Here is a 25,034-nt window from a genome sequence, read left to right on the forward strand (position 1 = left end):
GAAAGAATTCTGTTTTTCCAATTTGTATAACTTCTACAAATTTCTGTTAAGATGGGCATAATAGCAGGCAAAGTTAAAGAGGAATGCCAAGCTTTGTTTTGATATAAATTATATGACGAATCTATTTTCAATTTTCTTTTAAATGACCACTTGCTACATTACTGTAAAGGCATGACTTTTGCACATAAAACAGTGACAGTAACTTAGAATGTACGAGCAAATCTAGTTGGGAACACCGCTTGATAGTCAATCACCACATAGAATGCAAGCCGTATATGAGAGAAACAAAAGCACGAGAAACGCTTTCATTGTGCCGCGGGATTAGTAGTGATTAGCCGATTTATCGATCGGTTTTGGCGGCTTTGTTTGTTGAGCAGAATATGCGAAGTTGGCACGCCGTCGACTGAGTCGGACGTTCGAACGTGGCACATAAAGAGTTAATTACAATGTATTGTAGTGTACCGGTACATTGTTTTTGCATAATCTTTCATTGTTGGATGGAAATAAAGCGACATTGGCGTGGTATTAGCGTTTTCAAAGTAGCGTTTTCACCGGAAAATGATAAATAATTGAAAAAGACGCTAAAATTCAAGAGAAATTGCTTTGTTGTTGTTGTTGTTGTTTTTAGATAAAGGGATATACACTGTATCATAAGCTTTGGATATTCCTTTCGCCGTCTTGAATATTAGACTAAGCGCTGTGGACATCATAACCCTTGGATATTCCCTTCGCTGCCTTGAATAAAGACTAAGCGCACCGCGTTTACAACAGAATACCTGTGAACATACAGAAGACAGTGCTCTTCTTTGTATAGCGGTTGGTCTCGATTCAGAAGTACAGTGATATAACAACGAGACCAAATTGGTTTAAAATTCATTTACTATGACTAAGCTACTCATTTGGAAATGCTATCATAGCTTGATAAGCATATCTATGCCCGACAAACAAAATGACACCAAAAAGGTATAGCCACCTCAGATGGTACCAATATCTGGCCTGGCCCATGGACTATATCCCCTGTAAGCGCTCGGTGCCAACACACCTGTCCGGAAAAAAAAAAAAAAAAAAAAAAAAAAAAAAAAAAAAAAAAAAAAAAAAAAAAAAAAAAAAAAAAAACGTCCAGAATGGTTTGACAGTGCGTATGGTCAAAAGTTCATGCTGACGTAATGCCCTATCTCTCGCAAGCTCATTGCGTATGCATGAAAACTAAGGGATCGATCACAGAAAAGAGTTCTGTGGGATCGATCGATCTGCAGCCTGCTGTGGGCATTGCACCGTGAATACAGTGCGATCTGCAACAATTACTAATTATGTGCACAAAGATGCCTGCATTTTTGCACAACACACATTATCACAATCAGTGGCGTATCTAGGGAAAACGGTGCCCGGGGCAAGCGCGAAAATTGCGCCCCTAATGTCTGAAAAAGACTAGTGTTCAACCCCAACCCGATCCCGGTAGGGACTTTAAGCGAAGTCCACATGATATGCTTTTCAAGCCCTTAAAAGGGGTCTTTTTGAGGGTGATTTAAATGTAATGAATTTTGATAAATTTTGGCGAGCGAGCGCAGCGAGCGAGCCGAAAATTTATGTATTTCAGCTGACAAAACATGGAATTCTTGTCATTTTTTGCTTATGAAATCTTACAATTCTAATCAAGATAGTGACGGCCTTATATATAACGATTTATCTATACCAAGAAACTGAGTACTTTAAAAATATTCTAAATCAGGGGGGGGGGGGGCATTTCATGAAGCATTTTGTCCGACAACTTGTCGGACAAAATTTGCTCTCAGCCAATCAGAAGCAAGGATTTCAGTAGCTTTTAACAGTTTGTCAGACGAGATATCTGACAAATTGCTTCATGAAATGCCCCCCATGTACGCGCGAGCGAGCCGAAATTTGTATATTTCCGCGTCATCATCACGTTTTGTTCTTATCTCCTTTTTGTTTTGATAAATTTTGGCGAGCGAGCGCAGCGAGCGAGCCGAACATTTCTGTATTTCAGCTTACAAAACATGGAACTCTTGTCATTTTCAGTATTTGATTAATCTACTGTAGAGGAAATAAACATTTGTTTTTAACATTTGATTTTTGTCCCCGCCGAACGAGTTCGAGCAGGGGACTATTTTGCTTATCAAATCTTACAGTTCTAATCAAGATATAGTGACGGCCTTATAGATAACGATTTTTACCAACAAACTGAGGACTTGAAGAAATAATCTAAATTAGTACGAGCGATTGAGCCGAAATTTGTATATTTCCACGTCATCATTACGTTTTGTTCTCATCTTGTTTGATTTTTTTGGCGCCCCCTTCGTATTTTCGAAACCGTTGGCGCCTTCTTTTGATCCAATTGGCGATCGCTTCAGAACGAAAGAAATTGCAGCCGCTGCTCCGTGAAATATTTTGCCTGCTAAACATGAAGTGACATGTGTGAACACAACAGACATTGTCATTTTGTCCGCGCCATCATCACATTTTGTTCTCAGCTTCTTCTTAGCTATGTAAAATTTAGAGAGCGAGCGCAGCGAGCGAGCCGAAAATTGTTGTATTTCAGCTTACATAACATGGAATTCCTGTGTGAACACAAAAAACATTATCATTTTGTCCGAGTCATTATTATGTTTTGTTTTTATCTTTTTTTTTGATTTGGTTTTCTACCATTCTTCCTCCCCCCCCCCCTTCCGGTGAGTTTCTTCTTCTTCTATTCTTTTTTTTCCCTTTTTTCTTCCTTTTTTTCTTTTTTTTTCTTTCTTTTTTGCGCCCCCAAGGAGCGGCGCCCGGGGCACGTACCCCCTTGCCCCCCCCCCCCCTAGATACGCCACTGATCACAATCAAAGAGCCAACTCTGTGATCACAATGCAATGCGAGATACTCAGTACTTCAGTGATCCGTACCATGTAGGCCATGGGCTAGGAGTCAACGTGCACCCCCTCTGCATTTAACATTCATTGTTGTTTCCATGTAGCCCTTGGTCTGGAGAGTCAGAAAAGTGATGTCAACAACAAAAAAGTTGGGTCCCAAGACCTGCCTCATAACGTTTTGTGACGTCACTTCCGGAACGACCTTTTCGCGAATACGGGGGAATAGCATTTGGGTATTATCCTAATAAAGTGGTCCCCATGCCTTTGTTTTTCATTGATAACCAAAGATTTTGGTATTTCTAGATTCCTCAGAAGATGGGAAATATGATGCAAAGCGAATTTTGGCAATATAGGCCCTCAGATTGTCGTCATCGACAACGAAATGGGCAAAGATGTCGACAAAATTCAACAAAATTTTACAAAATTTGTGCAATTTTTCAAGTTTCACCCTTTAAGTTTGTATATTTTCGTGAAAAATTTGTTAAATGACTTGAAATTTGGTCTGGATATCAAATGAATATCCCTTTTTACGAAAGCAAAAGATTTTGCCCTAATTGTAATCCGATCTTCTGTAGACATTCGAGTGCGCATGCGCGGTGTCTGGAAATTAGCCTCCGAAATGCCTTTTTTTATGTCCAGTATCAAAAATGAGTTGCAACGAATCTTTTTATCATGTAAATTCACAGCTTTAATCAATTTTTGCAATCAGCAATCACCTGATTGAATAAAAGTTGCCTTGAAATGAGAAATCAAAGCTGACCATGGTTCTTTTTGATGATGACGTTGGTCATGACATCGAAGATGAAGACGACGTCAAAGACTAGAAATACGACATAGCAGGGATTCGCTTACAAATCTCATTTCCAATTGATTGATTTTAGCGCTAAATTTACCGTAAAGGAATTCAAGATAATGAATTTTCAATTCTACTGGCAGTTTATTTCTTTGCAACAAACTCAAATTCTGCTTAAAGGGGAAATCCAGTCTAAAAATAAGTCAGTCTGATAAAAAGACAGTAAAATCTTACGAGTTCAATGGTAAGAATTTGACTGTAACCTGATGAAAATAAGGAAGTTACTATTTTTTTTTTTGCTAATTTCTGCAAAACATTTCTTGTACAGTGGATAAGAATATGCAAATGAGTAACCTGACCATGTCATAACCTCACAATTTTCCATTGATCGTGTACGAAAATAAAGAAAATTCAATGTTTCAGTCATTAAAGTCTGACAAATGATGTTATTCCTGGTTGCATAACTTGGTAACAGTGATGTTAGATATATCATGATTTTGAGCCTCGAGCATAAGTGCGTTTGTATGAAAAACTGGAAATGTCAAAATTTTATGTACAAACGATATGGCAAGATGTGAGGGGATGACATGCTCACTTTGTCATTTGCATATTCATATTGACTGTTCAAGAACTACTTCCTCAAAAAATAGCGAAACTTCAAAATGTCATAAAACTTCCATATATTTTTCATGCGATTTTGATCACAATTTTACCGTTGAACTCGTTATATTTTACTTTTTCTTATCGGACTAGCTTTTATTTGGACTGGATTTCCCCTTTAGATAATATATGCTGATAACTAGTTTCACAATTAAAACACTTATCTCAACTACGCTGCACTCACTGGCACATTTCTAAATACTGTATCAGGCGTGGATAATATTTTGACATGAGTTTTCCTCTATTTTCTTCAGAAATTGCATCTACATTGAACTTGTCACCGATATGACACTATACATGATGCATAATAGAGACAATGGACTTTTGGAGGCCTAAATTACTTTAATGTTTATTTGTTTTTTAACTTGGGAATGCTAACTTGTGGGTTCTTGGCGGTTCTGTGGCATAGTGGGTAAAACTTTCGACTCCCGATCGGAGGACCCGAGTTCGAGTCACGATTCGATCACGATGTACAATTTCTCGATGGTAATGATTATATTAACATCATTTTCATTTTATTTCGAAAATTTGGGAATAATGGACTTGCAGGTCAACGACAATGAAGTTGGCATACATGAGGTTGACAAACTTAAAAGTCCACGCAATTTTTTGCAAGTTTTCACGCTAAAACATCTAAATATCCATTATTTGTGGTAATATCATTAAACGAAATCAAATCTAGTCAGGATATTAGATAAATAACCATGTTTAACCAAAAAACAAAAACAAAAACAAAAAACAAATAAGGCATTATCTTAATTCAGGCATCTTCTGTAGACATTTAACTTAAAGTCAATACTTTTGTTAGATCAGCCATGGTGCCTTATGGATGTCCAGAAGCTGACGCTGATTCACCGGGTGCGCTTCACGAGTTCGACACTCACGAATCATACAACCCATGAGTCAAAGATCCCGCGAGTTATACAGCCTGTGAGTCCTACAGCCCTTGAGTTCGTCACCCTTGAGTCTTACACCAGGCAAGCCAGGCCCTCCGAGTTTGCACGTAATAAACAAGACCCACGAGAAAAACACATTTACGGCCCTGCGATGTGAATATCGAACTCGTTGATCGTTTTTAACTTGTGAGTTTTTTTTGTTTTTTGTTTTTTGTTTTTTTGTTTTGGTTTTTTGGTTTGTTTGTTTGTTTGTTTGTTTTGTTTTTTTTTTTTTGGGGGGGGGGGGAGCAGTTGTTGCTTAGAAAAGTGTCAATCTCGTGGACCTTGTTAGCCTAGTGTCAAACTTGCGGGCCTTGTTTGTATACTGTCGGACTCATGGGCCTTATTTGCCTGCTGTCGAAGTCATGGGCTGTACGACCCGTTTGCTGTATATTTCGTGGATGTCGAACTCGTGGGATGACAACGAATCACTTTGCCATCCTTTCAAAGTCTGAAATTCTTTTGAGCTCTGAATCGAATTCCGATGTTACCATCATTGTAATTTTATGAGTGTATAGGTTTAATGAATTCATTTTTGCTCCTGTCACTGCTTCTATGCCGGTATCGGGCTTTGATACATCAGCCATAGTGCCTTTCAGAACGTCTACAAGCTGATACGGCATCACCTCCCCTGAGGTGAAGTCAACAGAGGTCGCATTAGATCTTCAGCCTTCGTCTATCCATGATCTTCATTTTGGTCCGTTGCTAGCTTCCATATTCTTAGTTTGATAATTGCTACGGAGGACATGCTGTTCAGAGACGTCTCTGATGAGAAGCCAAATCAAAAGTTTTTGCCTTTGTGACATAAATCATTTTACCGCACTTAGACTGTATTGTCAAGAATCGCAGAGCATTCACCTCCAAATCCTTCTGTTACCATGCAAAGCAGAGCAAAGTTCAGTTCATCCATCACCTCAGCTGTCCCATTCATGATTCAGCCCTTGTATGTACATAATTTCCAGGACTCCACGCATTTACTGGCTGCAATACCACTGGTGCCTTATGGGTAAGGGGAAGGTAAAAACAATGTCGAGGCAGATGAGTCATTTCATGCTGTATTTCCAAAGCTTGCTGAATCTTTAAAGCTGAGATGATGATGAACTGGAACGATTTACCTGTGCCTTGCATGGTAACAGAAGAAGGTGAATGCCCTCCAAACTCTTTACAGTCCAAGTGCGGTGAAATGGCTAATGTCACAAAGGCAAAAAAAAAAAAAAAAAACTTTGATCTGGCTATGATACCGCCCTGCTGAAAGGTTTTAGAGCAGCATGTCCGATGCAATTATCAAACAAGAACATGAAAGCTAGCAACAAACCCAAATGAAGGACATGGATGGACAAAGGATGAAGATCTAATGCGACCTCTGTGGACCTCAAGGGAGGTGCTGCCGCGTCAGCTTGGGGACATGCATCCTGGAAGTCACTGTGGCTGATGAATCGGAGCCGATACTGGTATGGCAACAGTGACATGAGTAAAAATGGATTACAGTGCACTCCCGTTATAACGAAATGCTCGGGACCGGCAGTTTTCTTTCGTTATAACGAAATTTCGTTATAACCGAACAAATACAATATATAACGAAAACAAGGAAACCACGTTTATATATCATATTATGTTTGCTGAATACTCATCATACACTGGAAAGCTATGTGAAATGTGATGGGATAACTGTATTACAATAATAAACGCAAGGTCCCCTCAGAAACTGTGCGTGACACAAGGAGCGGACACACAGTGGTGTGAAGCGTTCACACATGCAGAGACGCTATAAATGCTTGTTCCGCTACGTATTTTCGAAAGCAATTCACATTTCGTTATAACGGAGCACATTTCTTTTGTTTTTCTTTGTCTGTGGCGCTCGGAAAAGACTTCGTTATAACGGAAATGTCGCTATAACCGTGTTCGTTATAAGCGAACTTTGTACCATAGACTTTGATGGTGACAATTTTGGGACCAGAAGATTTACTTCGTTATAACGAAATTTCGTTATAACCGTGTTCGTTGTAACGGAAGTGCACTGTAATTCAACATATACCGCACTCAGAAAATGACCATTCTGGACATTGGAATTTGATTTGGTTCAGAACTCATGCGCAAATGAATATCAGACATTGACAGGATGGCGAGATGATTCCGCATCAGCTTGGGGACATCTTGTTAGGCACCATGACCTATGAATCGGAGTCCGATACTGATAGTGACAATGCAAGTAGTGAAAATGAATTCATTCAACCAATAGAATCACAGAGTTACAATGATAGTGACATCGGAATTTAATTGTAACAGTGTTCATGGGCAAACAAGTGTCAGACTTTGAAAGGATAACTTAGAGCTGGTAAATGACTCCATCAATTTCAACATATCGGTATTAAACCAGTGGTAATCATTTGAAGTATTTTGATGTTGGACCCTCAATAATTTCATCGGAAGTAAATCATGCTGGAAAAAATACATAATAATTAGCAAATAATCTTTATGAAATATCGTATAACTATTTCTACTCTGAACAATGTTACATTTACAAAGTTTCTTTATACTTTCAGATGGAATACAAAAATTTAAAAAGAGGTATCACAAATATAATTGGTTAGTGTTGACTAAGTATGAATGCTAATTTTTTTTTTTAAAGCATAAGTTACGAAACTTTACTAAGCCAAAAAATACTCTTGAAAAAAAGGCTATTTGAATTTGAGTATCTAACAGCAACCAACTTTTAGCAAAGAATGAATGTATTATGTGCCTCATATGATCTATGAAATAAAACTCTTATTACTGAACTATCATTGTCTAATAACCATTTCAGATAATGTCCCATGAATTGGGGAATTGCTTATGAATAATAAACATGCCTTTATAGTCACATTAAATGATTTGTCGTGGCAAATTATGATAGAATTATGTTGTCGTTATGATCAATAGAAATGGTGACAAGAGAACTGTATAGTTGCCTCCCTCTTTCTCATTTTAAGCCAAATTTCTCTTAGTTATTTTCTTTTATATTTTCTTTAATGCAAATTATGATACTTGAAGTTTCTGATCTTTGACGAAAAACCGATTGCTAGACAGCAGAAAAGAACTTACGGCGGCTTGTTTCACACACCTTGCATGCACAATCAGGATTATTTAAAAAAAAAACATACTAAATTATCTTTAAAGGATTCGAGTTTGTTGAGAAGGCAAAATGCAGATGTAATCAAAATTTTCTTTTCCTCAAAGCTAATGGTGTTAATCTTTAAGGGTCGTCTTAAAGTAATTGCTAAATTCAGTTGAATTTGGTATTTAGACGAAACTCCAATGTGATTTTGTCATCGACGTCGCTGTCTGTGCCGTCATCACTGAAGTCAAATGTATTTCAGCAGGTGTTTGATGATTTAACAAAATGATTAAAGTTCCGATTCTACTTGAAATAATACGAGTTAATATATCAATTTACTAGTCACCAAAAGGGACATGTTGTTGGTTCTTATTTCGCACTCCTCCTACCCTCTTGAACATCTACAGAAGAGGCCAGGATTAGAATAATGGCTCATTTGTTCTTTTTTAATGAAAGATAGCTGTTTATTCAAAGGAAAAGTTCAACTTGACAGACATGTGACTTGTGGATTGAGTGAATACACCAATATTAGTAGAATACATCAGTGAGAGTTTGAGGAAAATCAGACAATCCTTTCAAAAGTTATGAATTTTTGAAGTTTCTGCTCGCTCACTGCTGGATGAGAGACTAATACAGCTTGTGATGTCACTGCCATGTGTAAAACGATATAAAGAAAGTAAAAATAAAATTCAACATATTTTCACTTTTCTTACAAAATGAAGAACACTTGACCTTTCTCTGTCAGAAGGCAGGAAGAATAATATCCTTGATATAAGTCACTGACATGTCGAAGAAATATGCACGTTTTTCAAAAAATAAGATTCTGTACAATTTTCTTTATATTTTCCTTACATTATATATATCGTTGTACGCATGTGACATCACACACTGTAGTAGTCTTCTCATCCAGCAGTGACAGTGCAGATACTTTAAAAATTCAGAACTTTTGAATGGATTGTCCGCTTTCCCCAAACTTTTACTGATGTTGAATTCTACTAATATTGCCGCATTTACTTCATCTACATGTACACGAAGCTGGACTTATCCTTTAACATCCAGACTACATTCCAATTAATATAGTGAATTAACCATAAAGTAATGAATATCTAAATTAGCATAAGAGCTTGTGCTGACTTAGTTTGTCGACCTCACTAATGCCCATTTCGTTGTTGATGACCTGCAAGTCTCTATTGCCAAATTTTCGAAAGAAAACAGTAAAAAAAAAAAATCAAAATAGTTTAGGTCATATACTGCGTATTACTCAAATGAATATAAATTCAGTGAAATCAACGTAATAAACAAACAATCAGATATTGACGTTGATAAAATCATTACCAACGAGGAAATGTACATATTTGACTGACCCAATTACAAACATGACTTACAATATTTTTTCGAAATTTTAAAAGAGACTAAAACATATCAAAAATAATCTCTGCTATGTCGTAATTGTAGTCTTTGACGTCGTCTTCATCTTCGATGTCGTGACCAACGTCATCATCAAAAAGAACCATGGTCATCTTTGATTTCTCATTTTAAGGCAACTTTTATTCAATCAGGTGATAGCTGATTGTAAAAATTGATTAAAGTTGTGAATTTACATGATAAAAAGATTCGTTGTAACTCATTTTTTGATACTGGACATGAAAAAAGGCATTTCGGAGGCTGATTTCCAGACACAACGCATGCTTACTTGAATGTCTACAGAAGAAGATAGGATTACAATTAGGCCAAAATCTTTTGTTTTCGTAAAAAGGGATATTCATTTGATATCCAGACCAAATTTCAAGTCATTTAACAAATTTTTCACAAAAATATACAAACTTAAATGGAGAAACTTGAAAAATTGCAAAAATTTTGTAAAATTTTGTTGAATTTTGTCGACGTCGTTGCCCATTTCGTTGTCGATGACGACAAACTGAGGGCTTATATTGACAAACTTTGCTTTGCATCATATTTCCCATCTCCTGAGAAATCTAGAAATACCACAATCTTTGGTTTTCATTGAAATATAAAGGCATGGGGACCACTTTATTAGGATAATACCCAAATGCTATTCCCCCCATATTCGCGAAGAGGTCGTTCCGGAAGTGACGTCACAAAACGTCACGGGGCGGGTCTTGGGACCCAACTTTTTTTTTGTTAACATCACTTTTCTAACTCTCCAGACCAAGGGCTACATGGAAACAACAATGAATGTTAGGTGCAGAGTGGGTGCACGTTGACCCCTACTAGCCCATGGCCTAATGCATTGTTGCACAGCTGATTCGTGCAACGTTTTTGACTGGCTGAAAGTTATGGTTGCAGTCATCTAGGACCTACTTTCACGTGGTGTTTTGGACTTTGTTGTGCCCAGATTCGATGATGACTTGAATATTATTCTTGCGATTGGAAATGGCGAGCTACAATTCGCCAGCTCGCCGATGTATGATTTGTGATGTGCCACTTCTAACGTCCAAACACTACATAAAACTGCAAAGAACTCTGTGAAGGTCGTGAGATGTGGACCTCAAGAAAAGTTGGAAGATTTGTTTGGCGATGTTATTGTTGGTAAAGCAACTAAAGGGGATCAATATGTTGTTTTTTTTTTGGGGGGGGGATTGTGCCAATCATATTCATTAAAGGAAATAATTTTGTCATCAATTATTCTTCATTAATAATATTGTATGATGAATTTTTTAGTTAAGACCATATTCTAAAAGAGCAGACTTTAAGCTTTAAAATGATGTATAACTCAAATCAAATGGACTCTCCTAACTTATCTTAACATTGGAAAGAAAGCACAAACTCAGGAAAAGTGTGAAATGAGAAAAGAGGCTCTGAAGTACAGTATCTATTCAAGCGCTTAATCTTTACCAAACCGTGCTGGCTGTGCGATGAATGGGACAAAAAACAGGAAGTAAACCACCAGAGTAACAACAATGAAGGGATTATTAAATTAAACTGAAATTGAGCATGCCTCATTAACACATTCTGTCCATGATTAATGCCAACTTTCAAAGCAGTAGCACTATCCTTTCAAAAGTTATTAGAGTTGAAAGTGAAGAGTGTGGACAAGGTTTCTCAGAAATGAAAAAGGGATTCTAAAGACACACCTAATCACACAATTCTACCAAAAATGTTCGAGATAAACTGCTAAAAAACACACTTTCCTGCCCGTTTTATGATACCAAATTTTAGCATAATGTAAAAGAAGACCCGCTCTTTCAGAAAATATGAAAAAGTTAAGTTCGGCTAGGTTGACTTATTTCACTTATTTGCAGTCCTCACGCACAATCAGTGTGTGCGACTTTATGTTTGTTTTGAGGTGCACTGTCACAATTAAAGAAATTCTTGTAATGTAAGTTCAGGGCTGTGAGATGTGGGTTCTATGACCCGGTACTTGATAGCTATGGTATACAAGATATCAAGCATAATCAGGGGTGGTGGAGGTGAAGGGGATACATTACACAATTTGTAGTGCAAAGTTTTGAAGTACCGGTACATGTAAGGAACCAGAAAGTGCCTTTTTTGTTTGTTCTTTTCCCCAAATGTTAGTAGAGAGCAGTCTAGATTTAAAGAATTGCACTAAGTTTGTAAAACTTTTATCATTTTATTGCCACTTCATGTAGGGCCTACTGGGCAGTTAGACCGAAACTATTCGCTTTGATAATTTCTATAACAGAGACAATCAGACCAATATCCCTGTTGTAAAAATACCCAGTCACTCAGTCTTTGTTTGTTAGTCTTCATGATAATAAAGCTAAATTTAGTAAACCAAGATGAAGACGCTTAAGGGCATTTTTGCTACAGAGATATTGGTCCATTTGTCTCTGGCATTACAGAAGTGAACAGTTTTGGTTGAACTGCCCTTCTGCATATGCATATATATACAAGTATGTATGTATATATACATATATATATATATATATATCCAATTATATCTTCCTTTTTTTTGGCAAACCATACCTGTATTTGCTCAAAATAGTAGCTCCATGTATATATTATACATTATTAAATAAATAGGCCTATTCATATCAAAAGACAGTCTAACAGAGCAACTTGTTTGTTTCTAATTCACAAACATTTAAGGGGGATATCAGCGTGAAATTGTGCTTGGGAAATGTGTGGGCCATGCACACACACACACACACACACACACACTCAAATGTTAGCAATTTGATTAAACCCCCTATTACAAATCACATCCAAATTAAAACATTGTACATGTACTTTGTACATACAGCTGTAGATACCTACAGTGTAGTAGACTTTACTTTTTTTCCACGTTTATGGCAGCTGATTATTGGTAAAAAGGTTTTTTTTTCAGTGTTGAGGTGTGGTCACGAAATACATCAATTTATCACTATTGTACTTTGAAATGTACAATGTACAGTGTACATGTACATCGTACATGTGCAATATGTATACCGTTAAATACACTGTGTAGTCTTCATCATTTCATGTACAGTAAGAGCAGACAGCAAAGTGAAAACAAATGGACTACGAGTAGTGTAATGTGAACATAATTATGTATAATTTGTACATTTTTTAATCACATTACTTCTTAAGCCTTCATTATAAAAATTTGGCCATAATGGTAAAAATGTTAATGTTGTATCAACTACCAAGGAAGTTTCAAAGCTAGCATCCCACTCCCAACTGTCTATAATGAGTTCATAAAGTTGTCACTCTGGGAAGGACGTTCAAAATTATTCCTCAGGTGTATAAGTGTCTTTAAAGTTGGATATTCTGTGCCACCATGTACTCATAAGGAACTGAAATTAAATGTTCTATAGTTGAGAAAATATTAGGCATATTTCAGTTTTTTCTCCATGCTCTTGAAATTCCTTCATTATACACATGTACATGTACAAGTACTGTAATATACAATACATTTACTGTATATTCATGATAGTTCATGATCACTGTTCAACAACAGTGCATTATTTCAAACAAAATACATTGTAAACTGTTTGACTCTGAATTTTGAGGTCAGAAAAATAATTTGATATGTCACATTTCAGTCTAATTACCATGTGTAGTAGACTCTCATTACACATCAAAAACACGGGATTAACACAAACTGGTTACAAGTTATGACGAAGAAATCTTCCTGGTCCCACTGTAGATTTTGTTTTTTCAATTGCTTCGAAGTTCAAAAAAGAAAATAAATTCATTGCTACACAGTTCAACCTACAGGTACAAATGAAGAGTTTGTTTGCAAAAACCGATAAGTCCATATTTGCCAAATGGAGATATTTGCGATTAAAGGTCAAGAAAAATAAAGAGAATAATAAGAAAATTTTTGCTTCTTTTGACCATAACTTCAAAAATGTACCTTTATATGTAGTGACCAATATATCATTTAAAAGGTATTATTTTATACTTTATGACAGAGACAGTACTTCAAAATCTTCAAAAATGGACTTATCGGTTTTTGCGAACAAACTCTTCAAATGTTCATGTGCATTAACAGAACTAGTTTTATTTTTATCAAAATGGGCAAAAGAACATACTGTACTTCTCATGAATGATTTTGTATGTAAAGAAAGTATATGTGGTAAACAAGTCCTTGGTAGTTGTACAACTCAAAAACATACTCTACACATGTGTACACTTGTATGTACATGTATGCATAGATGAACATGCAATGTACAATTACATGTGCAGACAAACGGCATAACAATTCAATTTTCAAACACCCACCCAAACACCCAAAACACACAGCCCATCCCCACTTGGTATGGTCTGTATGTACATGTACATGTAATCCACTACATTACAAAAGCGCAACCTTAAACTAAAATATTTCAACTTTTCCATTATTTTATCACTTGTAATTACGATATGTACCCATCAACATGTCCAATGAAATGAAAATATTCACGCCTAAAAAACAAAGTACAGTATGAAAAGTAGGTGTGTACAAATGTACATTGTATTTGCTTCTATGAATAAGAGCAAGGTACAGTAATTGCAGTGATAAAAAGAAAATTATTGTAAATGTCGCATGGAACTGCAAAAATGTAGGTACACCAGAAACCAATGTACCAACCACTCACCATTACAAACCTTAAGGAGGAAAAACACCCACAGTGGATTCTTGTTTTAAACCAATCACATGAATTCTCTAAAAAAACAATTTTCAAAGCCCAAAGGTACAAGCTACACGTACACGTGTGTACGTAACATTCTTCACTTTAAAAAAAAAAAAATCTGAGCTACGACGTACAGCTGTACAGCTGTACATGATTCTTCATGTTACCAGTATATCTGATAAGGCCTGAAAATTGAGTGCTTTTAAAAAGTGGATATACTCGTCTAGATCACTTGGGCATCCACACAAAACCGTACTGTGTACGCTGCTTACGTCAACACCCAGGCCAGACGTAATGGTAGCTATCAGAACTCAGATTTCACCATCTGTTTCCAACATGCTGTCAACAATTTCCTTTTGGATATCAGTTTCCGTGTTCCGGTGGTACATACACGTATAAACTTATTGACATACCTGTGGCAACTTTCTGGAAGCAGTGCCATAAAGGCCACGTACCCATTACTGCACATTTTTCTTATCATCCTTTCACAACATGCACCATGGGTCTTCAAGTCATCTGCCAGCGAGTTGAACATTGTATCTAAATCTCTTGCAGCAGACTTGACAACATGTTTTATATTTTGCTTGTCCGGCAACTGATTTACCCACACATAATTGCGAAGACCAAAGTTTTCGATGATACCGCTACGCCCATCTTTGGTTGCAGTGGCTGTCATGGCAACAGCAGGACTGACGACTTGAGTTTCGATCGTAATTCACCCAATTTTCCATACGCTGCTCGAAATGCTTTGGTGTATCCAGATGCGGTCCCCCTATTTGAAAAATAAGAAAAAAAAAGCAGTACGATTAAAAAAAACAAAAACAAAAACAAAACAAAACATTTTCTACATTGCACATACTGGTAAGTGATTTTAATAATGCCTGCAGTCTATACAATGCATATCGCATAACCATAAGACTGCATAATTTTAATCTATAGATGAACAAGTATGAGTACATTTGCATACTGAAGCATGTTCCTATTTGAGTTTTTTCTCAATGTACATGCACATGAAGAATAAGTCTGAGGGCCACAGCGTGTGTGTCGATCGCTCCTCTGAGTAGAGGAGCAAAGCCGACGAGACACAGGCTGTGGCTCACAGACTAAAGCTATGAAAAGGCAGTAGGCCTATGTGTAATTGCATTTGTATGCGAGAAAGTTACAGTAGTTACTATAGTGTACAAAACAATTAAACCAGTGCAGTTACGGTGTTAACAATTTATCACAATTACACAGGATTTAACTCGGTACACCTAGGAACACTCACAAGAGTAGTACTGTAGTAGAAGCCTGACATGTGTTTACCCTACCCGGCCCAGAGGCCAGACATAACTACATTTAGTTTTACAATCATTTTTTGTTGTTTAACTAGGGGCCTACAGTTACAGTTTCCAATTCAAGACAATAGACACGTAATGAAAGTTGCCTTGACGAATCATTTTTAGAAACTGGATAGATCTAAATGATTAGCTTACCGCTAGGTAGGCCGCTGGAGTCTTTGACTTTGTCACGCAGGCCAAGCAAGATCCATATAGCCCTGCTCATCTGGTCCGAAATTAAAGACTTCAAAGGCATGACAACAAGAGCCACAGCTTTCGGAGAGTCTGGTGCATCATGTAGATCTAGTTTGCGAAGAATATCAACGCATAACTGTGCAGCTTGGAAGTGGAAACACAACACTATTGCCGAAACCAGTCGGCAGGGAGATAAACAAATCATGACCATGCACGGAGAAACGAGTACGTGTACGTGTAGGGACTTAAGTTCTGGTTCTGCTGCTGCTCCCCGAAACCGTCAGAGCACATTTACATTGAATGCTCTTCTCATTATCACTGTCAGAAAAGCGACGCGGAGACGCTGATGTTGACTTTCATTGATCATGTAAACAAGATTTGGAGGAAATACTTGAAATGCTGCAGAGATTTTGGTCGGAAAACGCAAGACTCGGAATCAATACGAAAAGCACATTGCTCAAGCTGTATGCTGTACACGCGATCCCGGACGCAATTTTTTTAAAGACGGCACAGATTGGGGCATGGCGCGTGTTAAACCTATGGGGAAAAAGTTGGGTTAGGGTTTTTGGTTATGGTTAGGGTTAGGGTTAGGGTTAGGGTTAGGGTTAGGGTTGGGGTTAGGGTTAGGGTTAGGGTTAGGGTTAGGGTTTGATGGTTAGGGTTAGGATTAGGATAAGGGTTAGGTTTAGGGATAGGGTCCCCGATAAATTTTTAGTTTCCCCAATCTGTGCCGTCTAAAAAAAACACGCATCCCGGACCCCGATCGAGAAGTAAAAGCCACCTCGAAATTGACATGTAAGATATGTCACGATGCTTTGAATGGGCGAAGACTTTTTTCTATACGCATTTATCAATTTTTCATTTGTGATTTCGAAATCATTATTTTTTGTCTAAAAATATAGATTTAAATTGTTGATAATTGTGATATCTATAATTTAATTTGTAACAGTTATGGGAACGAGTAGAAGTTAGTCTTAATCTTACGCACGGTTTATGTACGTTCTAATTTTATTCTCCTCTTATGATCTCTAAGATATATTATTTGAGCAATCTTTTAATAAAAAGAAAAATAATTTTGACATTCCATTAATACATGTTGAGATTAATAAAAATATTGGAGTAAAATACTTATCTTATATTGCTAAATGCAATATACCTGTTTGCAATAAGACTACAAGATTAGAGATCGATCGACTTTTTTCGATCCCGCAAATTGCCTCCTGGACGCGTTCTCATCGACCAATCAGGATGCTCGAAATGGATGAGGGAGTGGGGGTGGGGCTAATTTTTTCCGAAATATTTCGGGGAGACTTGGCAAACCAGACTGGAATGTTTTGGAGGTCGAGATGCGTGCGTGCGCGGCAAATTTATACACGAGCGTACGGTTGGGCATACGCGTGCTGTAGCGGTGTGTGCGCGCGGTAAATGATCACACAAAACAGTCCAGGCAGTGGACTGAAAGTGTGGAGCAAAGAGATTATACCACAAGATAAAGAGGGCGTAGTCCAGTGGGGAGGCAGCCGCGCGAGGGAGCTGCCATTTCGCGTTGTGGGAGCCGCCATTGCACGGATCTTGTACAGGATGGCAGCGCACTGTTTAATGCGCTCGACTTGAATATTCGGCGCAGTGACCTTGCGTTGTTTTATTGTGACGTCACAATGGTCATGTTTTAAGCGTCATAATGGTGCTGATGTTGTTTGATTTTATGGCGTGAGTAGGAATGTACGCGAAACAAACGTCATAATGCTCAATTACTGTCTAATCTACACCCAAGTTCCCACTGTTTATTTTGCGAACAACAAAAAGGTCTGGACTCTACCAAATGGGTCAAATGATATGATATCATCGTAGAAACTAATATTTAAACAATTAACCACATTGTGATTCTGAAAATGAAAATGTGGAATGAAGAATAACATATCATTCCAGATATGGTATGAGAAGATATGACTTGAACGTAGACTTAGATCCAGTCTGAGTGTGCGCTCCCTCTTCAATTTTGGACGCACTATTTGTACGCACGCGTATGCCGACTACTTACTCTATAGGTATAATCTCTTTAGTGTGGAGTAGCAAAAGCACCTGAATTTTATGATATCTTCGTCTGGAGAGAGTCTGCGGTTGCTGTGGCGATGTGATTCCAGCTGAGCTTCCTGTGTGAGTAGACTCCAAAATATTTTGCACAATCCGCTTTATCCATGGTTTGCCATGAATGCTTATTCATTCCCTGGGTAGGTCTCTGATGGCAATAGTTAGTTGCAAAACACAGGATTGCTTCATGTGGAATGCATGTTGGGCCTCACAGTCTGTTGAACTTTTCAAGATTGTCCATGATGTCGCAGTTGTGGACTGTACACTCCAGGACCATGAGTCATTCATCGCAGTCATACTGTAACAACCCACAAGCTTGACATTGGCCAATACACGCCCACCAGCTACTAACTATGCAAATATTGCCCATGAGCTTAATACTATAAGCAAACCAGTCCCAAACTGAGTCCGACACATGGGGGAAAATGTCTACGAGACCTACACTGGATAGATTAAACGCTCTGATGTATGTCAGTCTCGTGGGCCTTATTTTCCTCGAGTGCGGAGATAATGGCCATATTTGCTAGTCTGCATAACTAACCCAAGCATAGAATTCATATTTGAGGTCACTGCCATCACTCAAGACACTTAAAGCTTTATTTCTGAAGTAAGTGATCTCTCACATTCCAGAGACCTGTTACTAAAAACTAATGCTCTGTGGAATATCCCGGCATATATGCTTTGATCAAAACGTCAAGGCGGATTTTTACATGAAGCATTAACGATGAAACCAATGAAGCCAAACATCAATACAAGTATGCCTTCACAAATTCTGATATTCTAAAAGGTCAGTGACTTCTCATTGTCCTGAGGTCAAAGTTGGATGTAATGCACAGGGAAATGACTAATGTTCCTTGGAATGACAAGATTCTTGTATTATAGCATAGAATAAATGCTAATAGCATAATGCATGATTGTACATTGGGTATAAGTTGACCATTGACTATACACAAAATATTCAGATATTTTGAGGTAATTGTCCTGTCACAGTCCTTAGAGGTCAACGGTTTAGACACACGAGTAATTTCTCTTGCTCTGTGGAATAGGAAATGCAATTATAATACAAATGAATGTAACATGTTAATCATGTTTATCATCAACCAATAGCACTAAATATCAATGTTCTGATATTTTCAGGTCATTGACCTCATGATAGGTCATCTGAGGTCATCAGAGGTCAAAGGTAGAAACCTAACTTAAAAGGCTCTGTGGAACATTGAAGCATTTCCACTTACAAAAAAAATCAGATTTTAGTACATAATTACCGTGTTTCAGTAATGAGTGACGCATTAAAATATCAATTTTCTGACATTTTGAGGTCATTGACCTCTGAAGGTCATCAGAGGTCAAAAGTAGAAACCTGTCAGGGCTCTGTGGAACATGAGGACAATTCCACTGTAACAAAATGTAGGTTCGATACACTATTACCGTGTTAATCATTAACCAATGATGCAAAATACCAATTTTCTGACATTTTGAGGTCATTGACCTCTGAAGGTCATCAGGGGTTAAAAGTAGAAACCTGTCAAGGCTCTGCTGAACATGAAGACAATTTTACTGTGATAGAAATTAAGTTTTAGTACATCATTACTGTGTTTATCATTATCCAACGATGCAAAATATCAATTTTCTTACATTTTGAGGTCGTTGACCTCTGGCGACCTCTGGAGGTCATCAGAGGTCAATTCAGACTAACCTCCCGATCTTAAAATCAATCTTATAGCATGCACTAACAATGGTGAAAGTTTCATGCTTTAGTCAAATTTTGCACAATTATTCAGCTTAACTGCTCTACTACCGCGTCTTTTCTCGCGGATGACACCTCGCGCCGTGGACTGTCAATACATACGGATTATTATACGCCTTCGGATTATACTCATACGGCTTATACGCTTTCATATTTCTCCGATTTCGGGCTTCTACTTCGCGATCTTCGCTACATCCTACATCGCGACTCACACATTTTTTTACACTCCATCTGGGATTTTTACATCGCTACATTCAACGCGATCTGCTTCTCGTTACATCGCTGCTTCGGTCCTGCCAGCGTGCTGTCCGTGGTGTGCAGACTCTACCAGGGACCTCGCAGTTTTTCCTACCCAGGTTCCAGCGGTGGCTCTACCCTCGCTTGTGCTAGCCGCGACACTCGGAGGCTATTCCATGCTGTCGCTGGATCTTTTGCACATATTTCTATGGGACACTGTCGTCTTCGGACACCCTGAGTGCATTTCGGAGTTTGTCCATATTGTTTCTTATCATTTCGGGAAGTGCAATACCATTACAAGGACACTGTTCACCTCTCCTGGTGCCCTAGTGCATTCTACTACGGTCGTCTACTCCTGCTGACGGTCCCTTCAGCTCCACGTCCCGTTAGCCATTTGGTGAGTAGGTATTTCATTATAGGCCCACACAATAATACCTACAAAATTTTAATTTGTCATAGACTATTTTGCTAAAAGTGAGTGCATTAAAAGTTACCGTTCATCACAAAGCAAACAAAAAGTCGCACCCCTTGGTTTTACATGAATGCTCAAAAAAGCTATCTTTCTTCTATTATTGGGATCTTAGCATGACTGGGAAATGCGTTTTTAGCAGTTTTTTTTATAACCTCATTTTGGGGGAAGAGGAGAATGATCAGGCATGTCTTGGAGAAAATTTTTCATGTCTTGAAATGCTTTCCACACTCTTCACTTTCAAGTCTAATAACTATCGAAGGGACGACACTACTACCATATAAAAGTTAATTCAATTCACTTTCAACCTGGTAAGTCAACTATTAGAGGGAAATCTAGCGCATTAGGAACACATTTGCCGTTCTCTTCCAAAGTAAAAATTGCAAAAATGAACAAGCTGTCATTCATTCCTATGCGCATTTCCATGTAACAATAATATAAAGAAAAATAGATATATTTAACACAATAAAACACAGGATTTAAGACTCAACAATTAATGTATGATCTTTTCATTTTTCAAGCACAAAAGATCACCAAAAGACCAAACAATTGAGGAATATGAAGAATCTTTTGTCAAATCCAAATTCAAACGAAATCAAAGGAGAAGCATTTTAAACAAAAATGGTAGAAATTTGATTCGATTTCTCAAATTAGTAAAATTCAAGATAGTTTTTGGTTCTTGAAGTTGTCTCAGAATTCTTCAATTACGAGATTGAAAGAATGTAAAACAAATTCATTCATTTCTGTTCATTTAATCATCGTTATGCCTTTACTACCGATAAATGTACGTCATTTGAAGTTTGGGTTTAACAGAAATTTCTTGTTTTCTCCCTTTCATTTTCCTTATTATTTTGTTGCAATTGGAAACTGTATTTGAAATGTTTTATGAAATACAGGGCACTCTGTTAAAGCAGTTGTATGTACTGAAGACATTACTCTGTTTAATGAACACAGAATCAATCAATCATTAAATCAATATAAAGAAATAAGAGATCGGAAACTTATTTTAGCGATTTCATTCATGACTTTCGTGCAGATAATTGTTTCTATCATTGTTATGTTAAAGGGTATTTCCAAATGAACAAAAACATGTCAATTTTTGAACTTTTCTTTTTTCGTGCCTTGGAAGAAAAAAACTGAAAATATGGAATATTAGGTCCCTTCTAAATCTTGGTATTGTAAATGTGATGACTGCTTTCTATATGATTACCTAACCCCCGACCAGACAGAGAGAAGCTAACAGACCAGACCAACATTTATCTGCCTCTTTACATGATTGGTCGCACCTTAGGACAATTTGGGGTTTAGGGGGGTTATATATATATAATATATATATATATATATATATATATATATATATATATAGTTATATATATATATATATATGCGAAATTGAGATTTTAATTACTAATGCTAACATGTCCGTGAACTTAGACGTTTTGCTCTAAATCAGAAAAAAATGTCCCTAGAATTATATTTTTTTGGTCTATGAAGCCTTTTTAGCATTCGTTTCTTACATGGTACGTATTAAATTGTTTTATCAATATTTTTGTGTGTTACATTTTTCATTAATTTATTAAGAATTTCCCTGTTTTCAACATTATTTTTGTCACAGATCCGTTTTGAAGGAAAATTATGCTAAAATAAATCTCTCTCAGTTATTATAAAGTGAAAATAATCATATCTTTGTAAATAAGCTGAGAAAACTGATTTTATGTCTGTGGTCAAAGAATACAGAAATACAGAAAAATAAGTGTTATAACTGCTTTAGAAGAAAGATAAAGAAGTTTTGCTAGACGTCGTTGTGCTTTAATGATTTCAGTCGAAAATGGAGAGAAATCGATTATATTGGTATTTTCCCCTTTCTTTTTGAATTGGTATGCTTGCAACTAAAAATAGAAGTCGGATAATTAAGTAAACTTCATTTAAAGGACAAGTTCACCTTCATGTACATGTGGATTTTATAGTGAATGCAACAATATTAGTAGAACACATCAGTGAAAGTTTGAGGAAAATCGGACAATCCGTTCAAAAGTTATGAATTTTTTAAGTATCTGCGCAATTACTGCTAGATGAGAAGACTACTACAGTGTGTGATGTCACATGCGTACAACGATGTAATGAAAATAAAAGGAGAATTTCACAAAATTTTACTTTTTTAATAAAATGCACATTTCTTGGACTTGTTACTGATGTATGTTAAGGATAATATTATTCCCCTTGCCTTCTGAAAGAGAGAAGTCGAGTGTTCTTTTGTTATGCGAGAAAAGTGAAAATAAGGTGAATTTTCTTTATACTTTCTTTATACCGTTTTACTCATGTGACATCACAAGCTATAGTAGTCTTCTCATCCAGCCATGACTGAGCAGAAACTTTAAAAATTCATAACTTTTGAACGGATTGTCGGATTTTCCTCAAACTCTCACTGATGTGTTCTAGTAATATTGCTGCATTCACTCAACCCACATGTCTATGAAGGTGAACTTGTCCTTTAACTTCATTTAGCGCCATCTGTTATAAAGTATAATCTAGTAGTTGCTAAGTTTCCGATATGTCTTTATCGATCACCACTTAAAAAGCTCTAACATTGTCTCCTTTGAAAACTAATAGATATATTGCCTTTTCTTCCCTTAGATGAAAAGTATTCTCATGGATTGTAAAGATCCAAGTATTACGGCAAAAGATAATCCATTAATCCATTCAAAATTTTGCTTTCAGCTATACGTGTATACCTTGCCACTTTATTAAAAGGTATAAGACACAATGCTTCATGGAGACCACATACACGGATCTTTTTTTTTTTAATGAGCCTTACCCGAATTCTTTATCTCAATCTTCATCTTAGCAATTTGTTTTACATAAACAGTTCCTGACGACAAAATTTCGTTTGGGATAGACTGCTTGGTAAATACTTGCATATGTAAGGGCTTATAAAAGACTACCATTTACCTGGTGTTATGCATTCCACCCCAACGTCTTCACCATGCGAACAGTCGTGCACCCCGTATCCTTTGTGTTGACAATCTGCCAAGTAACTCTCCGTGCCAGTGCATTCAACGTCGTCTAGCAGAATCGGGCCAGATCCCTCTCCGTACTCGGCGCAGCAAGAATAACGTAAGGCGCTTTCAAAGCCCAGAATCCGACACACCACGTTGGCGTCTTCGATATCCCACCAGTCGTCACAGACAGTCCCCCATTGACCATCGTAGTAGATTTCCACTCTCCCTTGGGTGTCGTCTTCCCCTCCTACAAGTCGAACTTGGATTCCAGTATCTGTATTCAATTGGTAAAGACAAAAACATATGACAAAACAATGTAGGATTGTTGATTTATCTTGGACACTGTTTAACTCTTGGGGAAAGATGAAAGAAATTGGACTACAGATGAGCAGCAATTTCCGGAAATGGTCATGGAGCGAAGAAAACTAGACATTATATAATTGCCTTAAAGGCCAGCATTTGGCTAGAAACAAACTTGTACATTCTTTTTTTATATAAGCAAATTTGCATGTTTACTGGATTTGCCTTTTTTATCAGTATTTAATGAGCAGCTCACTAAAAATCCACTCACTCTAGCCGGGTCGATGTTGAAAAGCTGGTACCGTTCAGTTTCTAATACAAGGGTCAGCTATACACTTTGGTTTAAAAAAAAAAACACGAAACTCTTCAGTGACAGCTTTTACATAATTCTTCTTATTATCAATGAACATATCTTATGGTAACTTTACATTGAAGAAGACGGCCTACTAGTTACTTGCTTCAGCTTGAGCTGCTCGAGGTAAACCACAATGAAACCTTCATTGACCTTTCTTACTCCGGCGGTCAAATCGGTTCAGAATAAACTGTTCATTGCATGAATACGTGCATATGTATTAGAACATGTAAAATGTCAAGTATTAACCTGTTGGTATGCACTTCACTCCAGCGTCTTTATCATGACCGCAGAGTTGTCCATATCCGTTATGCTGGCAATCTGCCAAGTTGGTCTCTGCGCCAGTGCATTCAACGCCTTGCAGAATCGGGCCAGATCCCTCTCCGTGCTCGGCGCAGCAAGAATAATGGAAGGCGCCCTCAAAGCCCAGCATCCGACACACCACGTTGGCCTCTTCGATGTCCCACAAGTCATCACAGACAGTTCCCCATTGACCATCGTAGTAGATTTCCACTCTCCCTTGGGCGTCGTCTTCCCCTCCAACAAGTCGCACTTGAATTCCAGTATTTGTATTCAATTGGTAAAGACGAAAACATTATGACAAAACAATGCAGAATTGTTGATTTATCTTGAACACTCCTTAACTCTTGGGAAAAAAAGAAAATTGGATATAGATGAGGAGCAATTTCCGCAAGTAGTCATGAAGCGGAGGAAACTAATCATTGCATATATACCTCAAAGGCCAGCAATTGGCTAGAAACAAACTTGTACATTCTTTTTTTCATATAAACAGATGTGCATGTTTACTGAATTTGCCTTTTTTTAAATCATTGTTTATTCCAGCTCATTAAAAACGCACTCAATCTTGCCAAGTCGATGTTGTAAAGCTGGTACCGTTC

General features: G+C 37.4%; 1 protein-coding gene and 1 pseudogene across 1 annotated transcript in view; both read right to left on the minus strand.

Moving 5' to 3' along the window:
• Nucleotides 1-6,624: 6,624 nt before the first annotated feature.
• On the minus strand, nt 6,625-18,308 carry LOC139736807 (ATP-dependent DNA helicase RecQ-like; annotated as a pseudogene).
• A 5,114-nt stretch (nt 18,309-23,422) lies between these two features.
• Nucleotides 23,423-25,034, minus strand: part of LOC139736808 (scavenger receptor cysteine-rich domain-containing protein DMBT1-like) — a 32,757-nt gene continuing 31,145 nt past the window's right edge. Inside the window, exons 6-7 of the mRNA XM_071647471.1 lie at nt 24,385-24,687; nt 23,423-23,757 (exon numbers count right to left, since the gene is read on the minus strand). Coding sequence (XP_071503572.1) covers nt 23,423-23,757; nt 24,385-24,687 — 638 coding nt within the window. The remainder of the gene's footprint in view (nt 23,758-24,384; nt 24,688-25,034) is intronic.

The sequence above is a fragment of the Diadema antillarum genome, unplaced genomic scaffold, assembly GCF_040938485.1.
Source record: "Diadema antillarum isolate AM-2024a unplaced genomic scaffold, OU_Dant_1.0 seq00000663_RagTag, whole genome shotgun sequence".
Taxonomy (NCBI): domain Eukaryota; kingdom Metazoa; phylum Echinodermata; class Echinoidea; order Diadematoida; family Diadematidae; genus Diadema; species Diadema antillarum.